Source organism: Carassius auratus, chromosome 5 (assembly GCF_003368295.1).
Source record: "Carassius auratus strain Wakin chromosome 5, ASM336829v1, whole genome shotgun sequence".
NCBI classification, from domain to species: domain Eukaryota; kingdom Metazoa; phylum Chordata; class Actinopteri; order Cypriniformes; family Cyprinidae; genus Carassius; species Carassius auratus.
In genome coordinates, this window is record NC_039247.1 from 2,110,945 (window position 1) to 2,127,566 (window position 16,622).

Sequence of the window (16,622 nt, forward strand, 5' to 3'; positions counted from 1 at the left end):
TTCTGACTGTAAACTGAGATGTTTCATCAGAGTAAAGCACATACCTGACTGAAGCGCAGGAGTCAGAAGCAGGTGTGTGTGTGTGTGTGTGTTTGAGCTGCTGCACGCTCACACTCCGTCCTCGTGAATAAATGCATCATACACATGCATCATACACACAGCTTTCCTGTTCTAGTGTGGCTCTGTTTTCCTGTTTACACCACACATGTACAACACATGAGCGCTCACACAAACACACATCTACAACGACTGACAGATTCTATGAGATCTAACCAAACCTTTCTAAGAAATAAGATCAGTGCCTTCTTTCACCTACTAATATGCCATGATTTGACATTTATGTTTCTAAAAAACTTCATATAAATCTCTAATGACATGATAAGAGAATCTTCAGTTTTGGCTGAATAAGTTTTCTCCTGCAGGTTATAGTCAGGCTGAACAATTAAAACATTCATAACTATACACTGTCCATCATAAATGACACATTAATACATTAAATCCCAAAATTGTGCATTTGTAACCTGTACACTTGTAAATAACCTATATGTAAATACATTTAAACATTTACATGTTTTTTGCCCTCTGTATTTCTACTTCTGTATATAGTGCATTAATTAATTATCAGTTTTTCTTATTTTAGTGTTATATTCCATCTCTACACTATGTCCGTTCATTATCAACACTCAAAGATATCCAGGGAATATCATATGGGAGCACAATAAATAATATATTCATATATAAACCTACTGCACCGTTATCTTGGTTCGATCAATATAAATGTATATATCATCACCAGTGTTGTGGGTAACGCGTTACAAAGTAACGCGTTAGAGTACTCTAATTACTTTTTTCCTGAAATTTGTAACTTAACGCGTTAGTTTCCTGCGTAAGTAATCAGTAACTTCGTTATTTTTTAAAAAAAGTAATCCGTTACTTTAAGGAAAGGAAAATCCCGACTGCAGCCTGCTTTTTGTCAGACAGTAGTCCTAGGTCTACTGTGCCACCTGCGGATGTATCAGCGGTGCCGAAGCTCTGTGATCGTAAAGTCAATGGCTGTGATGCGTCTGTGCCCTGCGCCTGACCCTGTGTGTGTGTGTGGTTTTTTTTTTTTTCGAACTCCCGGCAAGATAGCAGAGAGGACAGCGTTTGGTTTATGGAAGTACGCACATTATTTTCAATTTGTCAACGAAAAAGAAAAGAACATAACGGTAAAATGCACACTCTGCTTTGGTGAAAAGCTTCTGTCGACCGCCTAAAATTCTACCTCAAATTTAACGCTACGTTTTAATCACTACTTTGAAGAGTAAACGTAAGAGGACTGTGTTAAAGCGAATTTAGGCTTGTGACTGTGAGTGACACTTTAATAATAATTAGTTCGGCTATTAAGCGATTTGTCATTTGCCTGTGTGGCAGTGAAGGATTCAATTCGGTTTGTTATCAGTTTTGTTTGACAGGCAGCTGTTAATTTCTGTTAGATCATTGGCTGGCTGGTTGTTCATCATTTCTAAATGGATTTAAATCTGCAAGCCTGTTTAAGGTTGTGTTTACAAGTAAGCATACTTGTACTTTGATAACTGCATTATTTAAAGTTAAAGAAAAATCAGGAGTTATCTTGTGGTGCTCATAATATACAGTAGCCTAGGCTACCCGGGCTGGGTAGGTGCGAATTTTGATTAATAATATGTTCTGTGATAATAAATAAATAAAACGCCATGTGTAATAGCCGATTGCTGACTGTCTTTCCTGTTATTGTTATCCTGCAGTGTTAATTTAGTCGGATGACTGACGTTATTCTTTGTCGGGAGTCACGACTTCTAGGTGCATTTAAAGGGGCCGGGGGCTGTGTCTGTCATGTGTGAGCCGCTGCAAACGGCTTTTAATTTTTGGTAACGCATGAGTACTCTAACGCGTTACTATTATGAATAGGTAACGCTGTATCATAACTGATTACTTTTAATTGATGGTAACGTTGTAACCTAACTAACTACTTTCCAAAGTAACTATACCCAACACTGATCATCACGCCATCCACGTATTTAGATAATAAGATCGCGTCAGTGACCTGATGACCTCCTGCTGTCGTCATACAGGCGGCCACGCCCTTTCCCGTCAACAGCCAATCAGCACTGAAATAAAGTAACCGTGTTGAATGGAAATGATCATGAAGCGATAAATGGAAAGATTCCGCTTTAATTTGTCAGATAAGATGGGTCTAAATAATAATGATCTTATTTTAAACTGTTACTAGTTTAACTGCAAAAAGCAGGCGAATGTCATTGATCCGCTGCAGAAGACTGTCCGACTGTTGCAGGTGGTCACCTGATATCTGTTACTTTTCTCCGCGCTGCTCAGGATCGGCGAATTATGGCTTTATAGCCATTGTTGTGGAAGTTTTGTCTGTGTATGTTAGGTACTGTTCTTAGTGTTTGGAGAAGATTATAACACTTGGAATTTAAATGTCTGCAGAAAGACAGAACCCATGGTGAGATGCTTTATGAGCTGGAGAGCGCTGCTGGAGAAACGCTGAACATGACCGAATCTGACCGAACCTCGCCGAGCATTACCGAACATCACCGAACTTCACCGAACATCACCGAGAGAGGACTCGTTCAGTCAGCCATGTAAAGTGCAGGCGACGGGATCCTGTTCCGAGCGATTTTTATTCCTGATCTTCATATTTCAGATCGCAGTGAATCATGGTTCAGTCCTGCTCGGCGTACGGATGCAAAAACAGATACCACAAAGATAAAAACATCTCCTTTCATAAGTGAGCTGCACTCCTCCGTTTGTTTCTATCGAGTCACAGTCGCAGCACCATGTTGTTTTGTTTCTAGTTCTCTGGTCGATTTGCTCATGTTAGTTAACAAGAGTTAATCAGCTGTAGTGTTAGTTTGCTTTAGTTTAGATCACATCAGCAGCTTTCACTTGGCTTTATTGTCTACACACTTCACAGAACTGATGTGTTTCAGTGAAGATCAGCTGGAAGGTCGATCTTTAATCTGTTTTGAGGCACGATATTTTCATTGTGTCCACTAGTTTTCAGTGATTTCATTTCATTTATTTCCCCTCAGACCTGTATAACTTTCTTTTGTGGAAAATAAAAGAAGGTATTGTATTTTTGAAATGTCTCAGTGGTCTGTTGTTGGAAGTCAAAACTTGCCAGAGTTCTTCAGAGTATCTTCTGTTGTGAAAGTCACACGTGAGGAAGAAATGAAACCATTTTTAAATTATTTTAATGACATAAAAATGAGATGCACATTAAATTACTGAAATTAAGCAAAACCTTATTTAACTTGGACTTGATTAAAAACCATCCAGACTGTACTAGTGGTAGGGTCATCTGCTGAAGGCGTGAAAAATAGATGTTAGCTGTCTTCAGTCATTTGCAGGTTTTATAAATGTTTGTTATATCTCCTGTGTATTCCCTTTGGTTTCGGGTAAATATTTGAGTGACAATCAAATGATTTGATGATAATCTGAATCAGTCCATCCTGAGGTTCTTAGTGATTGCATGTAATGTCTGTTATTTGTCAACAACGACACAGGTTTCCTCTGGCACGACCAGACATCTGTGGGAGATGGCTGGCCGCTATGAAGAGAAGAAACTTCAAACCCACCAAGTACAGCAACATCTGCTCTCAGCACTTCACCAGAGACTGCTTCAAACACGAGTGCAACAACCGCGTGCTGAAGGACAATGCCGTGCCCTCGCTCTTCACCTCCAGCAAACTACAGATGCAGGTCACACAAACCTCCTTCACTTTCCCTTTCTCAGAAACAAAGCTAAGCTCTTGTGTTTTTGGGTGATGTTCAGATGTGTGTTATATGTGACAGAAAGTAGTGTTCGTTGTAGGGATGTGCATCTCATGACTGAGGCCAAAGTGATACACGTCTCGATAAATACCCTATGCTATGATACATTAGAGATACATGTGAAGCAGCTAGCGATGTGATACGATATGGTTCACTCCGTTACAAGTTTAATTTAAATCAATTCAACACAATGCGATGTCTTGCCATACGATCCAATGGAAAAAATATGATCACATTTATTTCTTTGGTTATGACAGACAGCAAATCATAACTTGAGAACTTTGACTTCTTATGCCTTAAAACTACTTAAGCCAGAATAATATGACAGGGTCATTTCAGTTAGTCTGACTCATTGTCACATGATTAGGTTCCATAAAGTAAATTTAATAGACATCAAGCTCAGTCACTGATAGCTTATGATGGGAAACTGACCTGGTCAGACTCATCTAATCTCCTCTAACCCTGACCATCGACATCACCGTTGACTTTCTCACATAACATTATAGCCTAATATATAATATCATCATCTCACATGACATTATAGCATAATATATAATATCATCATCTCACATGACATTACAGCCTAATATATAATATCATCATCTCACATGATATTACAGCCTAATATATAATATCATCATCTCACATGACATTATAGCCTAATATATAATATCATCATTTCACATAACATTATAGCCTAATATATATCATCATCTCACATGACATTATAGCGTAATATATAATATCATCATCTCACATAACATTATAGCCTAATATATATCATCATCTCACATGACATTATAGCCTAATATATAATATCATCATCTCTCATAACATTATAGCCTAATATATATCATCATCTCACATGACATTATAGCCTAATATATAATATCATCATCTCACATGACATTATAGCCTAATATATATCATCATCTCACATGACATTATAGCCTAATATATAATATCATCATCTCACATGACATTATAGCCTAATATATAATATCATCATCTCACATAACATTATAGCCTAATATATAATATCATCATCTCACATAACATTATAGCCTAATATATAATATCATCATCTCACATGACATTATAGCCTAATATATAATATCATCATCTCACATGACATTATAGCCTAATATATATCATCTCACATGACATTATAGCCTAATATATAATATCATCATCTCACATGACATTATAGCCTAATATATATCATCATCTCACATGACATTATAGCCTAATATATAATATCATCATCTCACATGACATTATAGCCTAATATATATCATCATCTCACATGACATTATAGCCTAATATATATCATCATCTCACATGACATTATAGCCTAATATATAATATAATCATCTCACATGATATTACAGCCTAATATATAATATCATCATCTCCTTTTATAGTTAGCTGAACATTATGACCTGTGCTCTTTAAAGCATTAAAATCACTAAATAAAAAAAGAAAATAAAGAAAAAGTCTACATTTTAACTGCTGTAAGAAACATTAACTCATTTGAGCTCAGTAATTAAGACTGGATAAGCTTACGTTTTATTTACCCATTACAATTCTTCTGTCATTAGGGTTGTCACGATACCACAAACAAATGTTACGATACTATACCAGCTGAAGTATCACGAGACCATGCCATATTTTATTAATTCAAAATTCATATCTACAAAATGAAGCAAAATGTCAGAAATACTAAGATATAAATGAAAACAGACCAAATTGTCCTCAGAATCCTTTTTTAATGAGATTGAATAACTGGCTCTTTGAAAAACTCAAGAACTGTCATGAAGCAACTAATTAAAATGTGTCATGCATGTACTCCATCTCTATAGTAATGAAGTCATGCAAATTGAAACTCTTCTCAGTGTCTTCTAAGCATTAACACTGCATTAAGGATTTAATTTCTTGGATTTCTCAGAGGCTGTTGATGGTGGGCTGCGACCTGCTGGCGGCAGGGTTAACTGTGGCCTTGGACACCAGTTAGGGAAGCATGGTTTTGATTCTGAAAACAACAACAACAACAAAAAAAACAATAAGAAAAAATATAAAATTAATTACCATATTTTCCAGACTATAAGTCAAACTTATTTTCATAGTTTGGCTGGTCCTGCGACTTATAGTCAGGTGTGACTTATCAAAATTAATTTGACATGAACTAGTGATGGCCGATTCGTGAATGAATCATTCAATTTAACCGGTTCTTCTTAGTGAACCGGTTGAACCAGTTCACCAAATCGAACTGAATCGTTTGAAACGGTTCACGTCTCCAATAAGCATAAATTCACAAATTACTTAAGCTGTTAACTTTTTTAACGTGACTGACACTCCCTCTGAGTCAAAATAAACCAATATCCCGGGGTAATCCATTTACTCAAACAGTACACTGAATGAAATGCTGTGAAGACCGAACTGAAGATGAACACCGAGCCGAGCCAGATAATGAACAAACACGCCCACTGCTGGAGCAGTTCTCGTACTCGAGTCAAGAACCGGTTGCATCGGTTTTCGGATCATCGGTACACTCAACCGAGAATCGTTTCTGTCGGACGCGTCCGAATTGAGAACCGATGAACTGATGATACTGCGCATGCGCGATTCAGCGTGAAGCCAACTGACTCACAGCATGTCTGAACCGAAGGAATTCTTTTGGTGATTGATTCTGATTCTGTGCTAGTAATGTTATGAGCGCGGGTATTTCGAGGGCTTGGATGAAGGGCAATCTGGCGAAACGTAAGTTCATTTAATAACAAATACATCGCAATGGATTATGTTTAGTAAGTGGATCATGGTTTCTGCGCTGATGAAACCTAATTTATTTACTTTATATCTTCAAGACTTAAATCCTCATATGCACATTATTGCTGTTACTGTATTTAGGTGTTGTTGCAAAACTCGAATGTAAACTTTTCATGATTATGAGGTTTTAACTGACTAAAGTTATGATTACTGACTTTATATATTTGAATGTTTGATAGACGTGACGCCATTACGTCATCGCCAATGACGTCATTACGTCGAGCATGAAAGAACCGATGAACCGTTTTTTTCAACCGGTTTATTGAATCGAACCGTCCAAAAGAACGGTTCGCGGAAAAGAATCGAACTTCCCATCACTAACATGAACCAAGGTAAAACATTACCTTCTCCAGCCGCGAGAGGGCGCTCTGTGCTGCTCAGTGCTCCTGTAGTCTACACTGAACACATAGAGGTTCTAAATAAATGTGACTTATAGTCCAGTGCGATTTATTTATGTTTTTTTCCTCGTCATGACCTATTTTTAGACTGATGCGACTTATACTTAGATGGGACTTATAATAAAAATACGGTACTTGAATTCTGTAAAATTCAGAATATAAAAAATAATGTATATATTCAATTGCCCATTTCATTTTTTTTCCCAATACAATAGAATACAGAAAATGTTTACATGTTGTATGTTAGTACTGTACATTTAATAAAATAAAAACAGTGTGAAACAAATTTTTTTTTTATTAGTCAAATGAAATCAGTGTAAGCAAAATACATTTTAGAACGGCACAATTGGCACTGAAGCTGCACTTTAAGTGACACTGCAATTACAACTGCATAAATAATGAGTATTTATTTTATATACAAAGTTTTAAGTATGAAATGCCAAATACATGAAATATATATGAAATGCTGAAAAAATATTATTTTATGGAGTACCTTTAAATGGGAAACTACTACATCCAGTAGGTGGCAGTCTTTCTAAATTATTTATTGACAGAGCCATTCAAAAGAAACGTCTGGTCACTTCAGGAATAAAGCAAGTGATTACTCTCACGGAACTTCTTGAATGGCTCATTTAACAATTTACTCACCCGATTCGTTCAAAACACTAATATTTTTTAGGAACTAAACAAGCTGATTTTAACATAAATCAATAAAGGGCTGACAAGAACAGACTGCAGATGTCGTCATGTTAATGAATATAACAACATTCTTCGTTGCAAAGATTGTTGTAAAGAATGAAATCCATTCATCCAGAAGGTGGACAAAAGAGCAACAAAAATATATACATACTATATAGAAAGCTATTATTTTAAAATGCATTGTTTAAACTGCTAATTTTAAAACGTTTCAGTCCCTCTCTCTAGATAGCGTGAATAATATGCAACACCTTACTGTAATGTTAAACAAGACATCGTCAAAAATGAAGATAAATTATTTAAGGTAAATAAGTTACACTAACCTTTGTGTACTCCATAAAAGATGTGGGATGTGTATGAAGATGTTTGATAAGGTTTCTTGTGTTTTCCCCCTTTAGCTTGAATTCTCTGTAGATATTCACGGCAGTTTGGTTTTCCTTCATCATCAGATAAAAATCAGAAGTAATTCCATATTTCACTATGCGAGTTGCTCTTTTTCAAAAAAAGAGTAAAAAAAAAGTCGTGGTCAAACATTGTATTTAAATTTATTGTATTTACAGGAACATACCATTGCAAATTAAAATGAAATGAACAGAATCAGATGCGTGTTGGGAAATAAAAACAATACCATATATGGTATTTAAGGAGCAAATTCTACACAGGTTTTTTGCTACACAGGAAGACAAAAGATGCTATATTGTTTATTTACAACACAAGTGTTCGAACATTTTAGGAACTGCCCCACAAGCCATATACAACAGTACTTACGGTAGAACCGTAATGACGATACTACCGTTTAAAAAATACAATGGCACCGCCAGTATAAAAAGATCTAATAAAAAGACCAGTAGAGAAGTATTACTGTATGTCTGACAGTTCATGTGTGCATCACGATGACTGACTGAAAGCTGCTGTTCAGTTATAGTTAATAATAGTCTACTAGTGTTATACCTTCTGTAGTCAGAGTTTGAATTACCTTGACTTTTTTTTAAAGCATTCTCCTTGTATTATTTCTGAACATGTAATATGTATAAGACAAGTTTGTAGAAGACGTAGTTCATGGATCTTATTTTCTATAGTTAGAAGGTTAATAAAGAAAAAAATTATGTGGTTGATACATTTTCAAGTTGACTACTCTAGTAAAAAAGTAATATTTTTAAAACACATTTATTTCATAGTATTAACATATTTACTGACATATCACTCGAGACTTACTGATATAAAAAATATTATTAAACTTTATTTCACTTGTGCACAATGCATATATCTTAATATTAAAGGAACACTCCACTTTTTTGGAAAATAGGCAAATTTTCCAACTCCCTTGAGTTAAACAACTGAGTTTCACCATTTTCAAATCCATTCCGCCGATCTCTTGGTCTGGCGCTAGCACTTTTAGCTTAGCTTAGCATAGATCATTGAATCTGATTAGACAGTTAGCATCTCTCTCAGAAATGACCTCAGAGTTTTTATATTTTTCCTATCTAAAACTCGACTCTTCTGTAGTTCCATTGTGTATTAACATGGACGGAAAATGAAAAGTTTTGGTTTTATATTGCCTCTATGGGCTATGTTCTGGCGCGGTGTTATATCACTGTGTCTGCTGATCTCATGGTACGACAGAAAGTCTCTTGAGAGTATTGTTCCTAGCAATATCTGGAAAGATGAGTCAAATTTTAAATAGGAAAAATATAAAAACTCTTAGGTCATTTCTGAGCGAGATGCTAACTGTCTAATCAGATTCAATGATCTATGCTAAGCTAAGCTAAAAGTGCTAGCGCCAGACCCAGAGATCGGAATGTATGATCTTTGAATAAAATCAGTCTTTAAATGCAAGATATTTAAAGTGTACCTGAAGTATACTCACAGTAGTTCCACTTCAGTACATCTTTAGTTGGACCTCAGCATTACTTCAGCATTATTAAAGTGTATTTAGTACAAAATTAGTTGTTCCAATTTAACAAACTTGAAGTATACCAGTTTAGAAGTACAATTGCAGGGTATTTTTATCAAGTACATTAATAAGTAAATGCATTTGTACAAATTTTAGCATGACATTTTCAAATTAATATCAGTATTTTTTTCTTCTCTAGGTTAGTTGAAATTGTAGAAATCAAGAAAGGTTCTGAAAAGTTGAGATTTCAGTTTTCTGGCCGTTCCTGACATGAGTCTTGTGAAGCTAATCATTTCTCTGGTTGTTCACAGACAGCGTCTCTGGAGGAAACCTTCAGCCCAGACCTGGACTTTCCTCTGAGTCTCCCACTGTCTGACGCTGAAGAGACTCCGGCGGAGCATCCTTCTGAAGCACAGCCCGACCCGGACCACTCCAGCACCTTCGTCTCCTGCGACCACAACTACACGGTGGAGGACACGGTGCAGCAGAAGAGACGCATCGAGACGCTGCAGGAACAGCTGGAGAAGCTGCGCAAGAGACTGAAGACGGTGCAGCAGAAGTGCAGGAGGCAGGAGAGACAGCTGGAGCGCTTCAGAGCCATGAGACAGGTCCAGAAGCCCAGCAAGGACACGCCACTGGGAGACGGATACGTCATCCTGCCCAAAGAGATCTACGACGTCCTGAGAGGAATAGAGACCATCGGAGCGCTGTGAGAGACGTCGAGAGAGAGAGAGTCACGGTTCTAAAGGGGTTTGACTTCTTCTGTCTGTCATGACCTGTGTTCTGTGTGTGTGAACGTGTTCTCTTTGACTGAAGGAGGTTCTGATCACAGATCTTTGTGGAACCGAATGTTCTTTCAGGAGAAGATTGTCCTCTTCAGAGCAGAACTAACTCCACATGCAGTAACTGCGTGAGAGGATTCAGGTGTAGAAAACAGAGAAACTGAACTCTTTAGCTCTTGTGAAGATGGTTTGATGCCATGAGACTCGACCGACGCCGTGACAAACGCTTCAGTGGATCAGGTTCTCATCATCTGCAGATCTGTTGACATGTTTGTTCTGTTATTAAATGTTTTTATATATATATTTTTTTTTATAGTTTATACTGACTAGTGTGGTTTGATTTGATTAATGTACTAAGATGACCAAATAGAGTCACATCAAAGGGCTTTGAGCTGTTCGTTGTTCTTTTTTACCCTTTGGTGATAAATTTTTTTTTTATTTTAATTTTTTTTTTACAAAACCTTAATTGTGTAATCAATTTAAGCCATATATGCGTAAAAATATTTGTTTCTTTGCTGGGAGAACTTCAGTCATGGTTGGGTTACGCTCACAGTGCACCTGTTCATGTGTTTGACTAACGCTCTCATTCTTGACCTGAGCTTGTGCTTGAATGAGTCTAAGTCTCGTCTGAATCTCACGCTTTATTACTGTCTTTTACAGACACACTTATTGGAAGAGGATTGTGTATATGGTCAAAACTCTATACCACAAAAATTTAAATTAACTTCAAAATATGAATTCCTAGACTCCGATCATAACAAATGAATATGATTAACCATTCAAACTGTGTAAGAGACTGTTTCAGAATCTCTTTAATTTTTCTATCATTGCAAGTTTTATGAGAAGGATGTCTAACAACTGTGATAACTAATGTCTGTGAGGGTAAACTGGGAACAGCAGTTCATTAAAAAAAGAGTTTAACATGTTAGGCAAGGCAAGTTTATTTATATAGCACATTTCATACACTTTGGAAATTCAAAGTGTTTTACATAAAAGAAAGTAAAATAGTAATGAAGAAAATAATCACAAAAATAAAACAAGCAATTTAAAAACTTTTAAAAAATGATAACAATGTAACTCAAAACATTGAAGATAGTTTGTTGAGCAATGTCTTTCAACCATCAGCTTTACAGAGTCAACAGGAAAATAGTTTCAATAATTAGGACAATAACAGTCGTTTTCATCTTAAGTCAGTTCATTGATGATTCAGTGATTCATCATCCATCTCTCTTTAGTAGTGTCTCTGCAAGCAGGAAATGTCCCCAAAACCTTAAAACTGGCTGCTATTAACCCTCTCATTAAAAATGGTATCTCTGAGGATTTCCAGTCAGGATTTAGACCGTATCATAGTACTGAGACTGCTCTCCTTAGAGTGACAAATGATCTGCTCTTATCATCTGATCGTGGGTGTAACTCTCTATTAGTTTTATTGGATCTTAGTGCTGCGTTTGACACAATTGACCACAACATTCTTTTGCATAGACTTGAACACTTTGTTGGCATCAGTGGAAGTGCATTAGCATGGTTTAAATCGTACTTATATGACCGCCATCAGTTCGTAGCAGTGAATGAAGATGTATCATATCGATCACAAGTGCAGTATGGAGTACCTCAAGGCTCAGTACTAGGGCCGCTACTCTTCACTCTTTACATGTTACCCTTGGGAGATATCATCAGGAAACATGGTGTTAGCTTTCACTGTTATGGTGATGATACGCAGCTCTATATTTCCTCGCAGCCCGGTGAAACACACCAATTTGAAAAACTAATGGAATGCACAGTCGATATAAAAAATTGGATGATGAGTAATTTCTTACTGCTAAATTCAGAAAAAACAGAGGTGTTAATCATAGGGCCTAAAAACTCTGCTTGTAATAACCTAGAACACTGTCTAAGACTTGATGGTTGCTCTGTCAATTCTTCGTCATCAGTTAGGAACCTAGGTGTGCTACTTGATCACAATCTTTCCTTAGAAAGCCACGTTTCTAGCATTTGTAAAACTGCATTTTTCCATCTCAAAAATATATCTAAATTACGGCCTATGCTCTCAATGTCAAATGCAGAAATGTTAATCCATGCATTTATGACCTCAAGGTTAGATTATTGTAATGCTTTATTGGGTGGTTGCAACTGTATTTTCACAGAGTTGTAATAAATGTGGAAAGTAGCTCTATTTAACAATAAATTACATTGTACTTAACTTTTGCTATTTTGGTTGTAATCTCGTCTTTATTTCCTTTCTTTTATTTATGATAATAAAGGCAAGTGCAGTAAACCCTCAACATAAGGGCAACAACATTATTATATCATAACAGCCCTAAAACCAATCCTGAAAAGCAGGCTCGTGTAATGCAAACAATAGATAACAGTTAATCAGTTACCGGCTTGTTGAAAAAAAATTATAATAATAAAAAATAACACGGTTATAATCCGCGTTTTGTTAGAGACATGCACCCCGGAGTGTCTGGAATGTTACAGATCAGAGAGCGGTCATGAATCTGTGTGACCGCTAGATGGCGTTCTCTCTCTCTCTCTCTCTCTCTCTCGGAGCAGCAGCTAGGTAAGTGTTACTAAACCTTTTCTCGGATATTTTCGTGATGTTTGATGTTTCTCCGGGTGTCACACTCACGGTATTTTGGGGAAGTGTTGTACTTGTGTACGGAGCCCCTCTGGTCACACTTTGTCAAAAAAAATATATATATAACTAACTCGTGGCCTCAAGATAAGTTGACTCGTGGCCTCAAGATAAGTGAACTCGTGGCCTCAAGATAAGTTAACTCGTGGCCTCAAGATAAGCTAACTCGTGGCCTCAAGATAAGCTAACTCGTGGCCTCAAGATAAGCTAAGTCGTGGCCTCAAGATAAGCTAAGTCGTGGCCTCAAGATAAGCTAAGTCGTGGCCTCAAGATAAGCTAAGTCGTGGCCTCAAGATAAGCTAACTCGTGGCCTCAAGATAAGCTAACTCGTGGCCTCAAGATAAGCTAACTCGTGGCCTCAAGATAAGCTAACTCGTGGCCTCAAGATAAGCTAAGTCGTGGCCTCAAGATAAGCTAAGTCGTGGCCTCAAGATAAGCTAAGTCGTGGCCTCAAGATAAGCTAAGTCGTGGCCTCAAGATAAGCTAAGTCGTGGCCTCAAGATAAGCTAAGTCGTGGCCTCAAGATAAGCTAAGTCGTGGCCTCAAGATAAGCTAACTCGTGGCCTCAAGATAAGCTAAGTCGTGGCCTCAAGATAAGTTAACTCGTGGCCTCAAGATAAGCTAAGTCGTGGCCTCAAGATAAGCTAAGTCGTGGCCTCAAGATAAGCTAAGTCGTGGCCTCAAGATAAGCTAAGTCGTGGCCTCAAGATAAGCTAACTCGTGGCCTCAAGATAAGCTAAGTCGTGGCCTCAAGATAGTGAAGTGTCTGACACATGGACCCTTTGTTATTAAACTGGACCCTGTACTGTAGTGCAATGTAATACTTCACATTCTGTGCAATATTATCTGTTTTAATATTCAGTGTAATAGAATTTGCTGCAGTTCTGTTTCTATTAATTTACTAGTACTGTTCATCACAATCAATTCAATTCTGTTAATACAGTAATATAAATCTTGTAGGCTGTATTCCCATAGTCCTTTATAATTCTTCTTCATATTTTAAAGCATATTTTTATACTTTTTACATGTATATAGGCTACTAGTTTATTTACCAACTTCTATTATTATTTATATTCCTTTAAATGTCTTGATGTGCACATCAACTGTGAAACAATAATTGTCCCCTGGGTTATCAATATCAATAAAGATCAAAGTATTTCTGATTCTGATTTTAAGATAGCCTATAGTAGTGTGCAGACTGGTTCAGTAATTATTGAAGCGTTTCACATTTTGGAAAAGCATGTCTGTGTAGCCTACGATAAAACGTCAGCAGAGGGCGTTCTAGGCTTAGGTCACGGTACCTCCGTCTGGGTGTATGTATTTATGTGTATTTCCCGGTATTTCCCACTTGATGGCAAGGAGTTGCGGGATGAGAATGCGTTAGATGATCATAATTAATTGTGACGGCTTTACAGAAGTAAGAGTGTTTTAATTAGAATGGTTAACATTTAGTTAGATGGCAAATTACTGAGTTAAGATAACTGCAAGACATAAGAGATCGCTAATGTGTTGTCATCATGACGTTTTCCCTGTGGTGAACGCAAAGCATTTTGGGAATCCGCAGCACAAGCATTAGGCGCTAGACTTCTTTGCAAGAGGGAAGAACAGTGTTCAAGATGCTGTCTACCTATAAACTGCAATAGTCGTTCTCACGATAGAAGTGGCATAAAGCTTAAGAATGGAATATCATTTTATCGTTTTCCAGTGTGGAAAAATAATAGTACAAGCCATGTTTCAGAGGTGACAAAAAGGCTACGAATGGCATGGATAGGGTCTGTCTGCAGACTGCAAGACAGGGGCGTAACTTGAAGTTGTTCAAATCACACAGAACCACGCAAGATCTCAAAACGAGATTTTGTCGGGATGCGTTAGAAACCGCATACCCTTTAATTAGGCACTTAATTTCATATAAGAAATAAGTACTTCATATAAGAAATAAGTACTAACTTAAGGAGCGCTAAAAGAGTTTATACTCTACAGCCTAAATGCATATGTATGAGGTATGAATCCAAATTGTATATCATCATCCGCTATGTTGATATGTTGATCCGCTATCTCAACAGGGATGTCGTTGAGCAACAGGATGAGGAAGACCATGATGACGGCTCTCTGAACCACACAACCTTGAAGCGAGAGAAGAAGAACACGTGCAGGACAATCTGACCGCTGTGTCTGCACCCCATGAGCACGACTACCTGAAAAACATTTACACAGAGTTTACAAGTATATGCATTGATTTATTACTTTTGTAGTGGGCTAAACCACTGAAGTGGTTCGAATTTATAAATAAATTATACATTTATCCAAAGTGACTTACAGTGCATTCAGACTAACAGTTTTTACCTAACATGTGTTCCCTGGTATTCGAACCCACAACCTTGCACTGCTAACGCAATGCTCTACCACTTGAGCCACAGGAACACCAGTGTGTCCTTGAGCAAGGCTCTCTTCTCCAGGTTAATCAGGGGATTGTAGGCCCCTGTAATAAGAGCACTGTCAATCACTTCAGATAAAACCTCCATCACATTTTTTGATGATGCTTTTGAAGCTTCTGAAAGTCGGCCTTCATTGTTTAAACATTAACCAGCTGAACAAACATTACCAAAATCACATCCTCAGTGTCTTGTGGTCTTTCTCTAGATGCTCTCACTGGCTCTGGGGTCACTAAGGATGAAGACACCAGAGCAGCATCTGGTCCTGATGAGACGGTAAGAGCTGGAGTGATGGAGCATCTCATCTGTGACTCTCGATCATTTCCAGGATGATGCTGTGGTCTTCTCCATCCTCAGTGCACACACCAGTCTACAGACATTTTCATGTCCTACAAAAATACACATACACAATACAAAAAGTCATTACATTATTCTTTTGTTTCAGGTTTTCCCTCTTTTTCACCTTTCCTTGCAGGTCCTGCTCCACCACAAAAGATCTGCAGCAAATGCACAGAAATCAAGAATAAGAAAGGAGGTGTAATAGTTGTTTAAAATTACATTAAAATAAAATACAACTTAAGATTTAAAATGTTTCATTTATTTTTGTAGTGTACTTACACAAATCCTTTGATGGCAGCATTCCTTCATCAGTTACTCTACAGCAGATAAACACACATGTGTCTCATCTGTCCCTGTAACATCCAGACAAGAGTCAGTCTCCTCTGTCATATATCTGTGATATACTGCATTTACATGTTGAACTAATAACTGATGCAACTCACTTTTTATCCAACACAAATATTCCTTAAATTATCAATATTGCAAATGGACAAATAAAATAGATAACTTATGTTTAGTTACTGTATGTAGATTTGTTTGTTTACATGACTCACATTCATCTATAGCAGTGTTGACAAAAGTGAATTCTACACAATAGTTCCCAGAACTAGAAAATACAAAACACGTCCAAACCAAGTTAAGGTTAACAATTTAACTGAGGTTCAACAAATAAAAAACAAATGCAATATGGATAAACAAATGATAAAGATTGGCTTATTGAATATCAGATCCATTTCTACGAAAACACTTTTTGTAAATAATATGATAACTGATCACAATATAGATGTGCTCTGTTTGACAGAAACT

General features: G+C 37.0%; 1 protein-coding gene across 2 annotated transcripts; it reads left to right on the forward strand.

Moving 5' to 3' along the window:
• The first annotated feature begins 2,207 nt into the window (after window positions 1-2,207).
• Window positions 2,208-11,848, forward strand: thap1 (THAP domain containing, apoptosis associated protein 1). Of its 2 annotated transcripts, XM_026244044.1 has the most exons (4): window positions 2,208-2,311; window positions 2,467-2,767; window positions 3,546-3,741; window positions 9,939-11,848. In XM_026244044.1, exons 2-4 carry the CDS (start codon window positions 2,697-2,699, stop codon window positions 10,338-10,340), a joined length of 669 nt encoding a protein of 222 aa, XP_026099829.1. In that variant the 5' UTR covers window positions 2,208-2,311; window positions 2,467-2,696; the 3' UTR covers window positions 10,341-11,848. The 2 variants fall into 2 exon arrangements, with proteins under 2 accessions (XP_026099829.1, XP_026099822.1); XM_026244037.1 differs by lacking the exon at window positions 2,208-2,311 and having other exon boundaries at window positions 2,407-2,767.
• The last annotated feature ends 4,774 nt before the right edge of the window (window positions 11,849-16,622 follow it).

What these genes read in the sequence shown, in the direction of transcription:
- thap1 (XM_026244044.1), top strand. Translation starts at nt 2,697, where the DNA reads ATGGTTCAGTCCTGCTCGGCGTACGGATGCAAAAACAGATACCACAAA. An exon ending in AAAAACATCTCCTTTCATAA is followed by an intron (nt 2,768 to 3,545) that starts GTGAGCTGCACT and finishes ACAACGACACAG; the next exon opens with GTTTCCTCTGGCACGACCAG. An exon ending in CCAGCAAACTACAGATGCAG is followed by an intron (nt 3,742 to 9,938) that starts GTCACACAAACC and finishes GGTTGTTCACAG; the next exon opens with ACAGCGTCTCTGGAGGAAAC.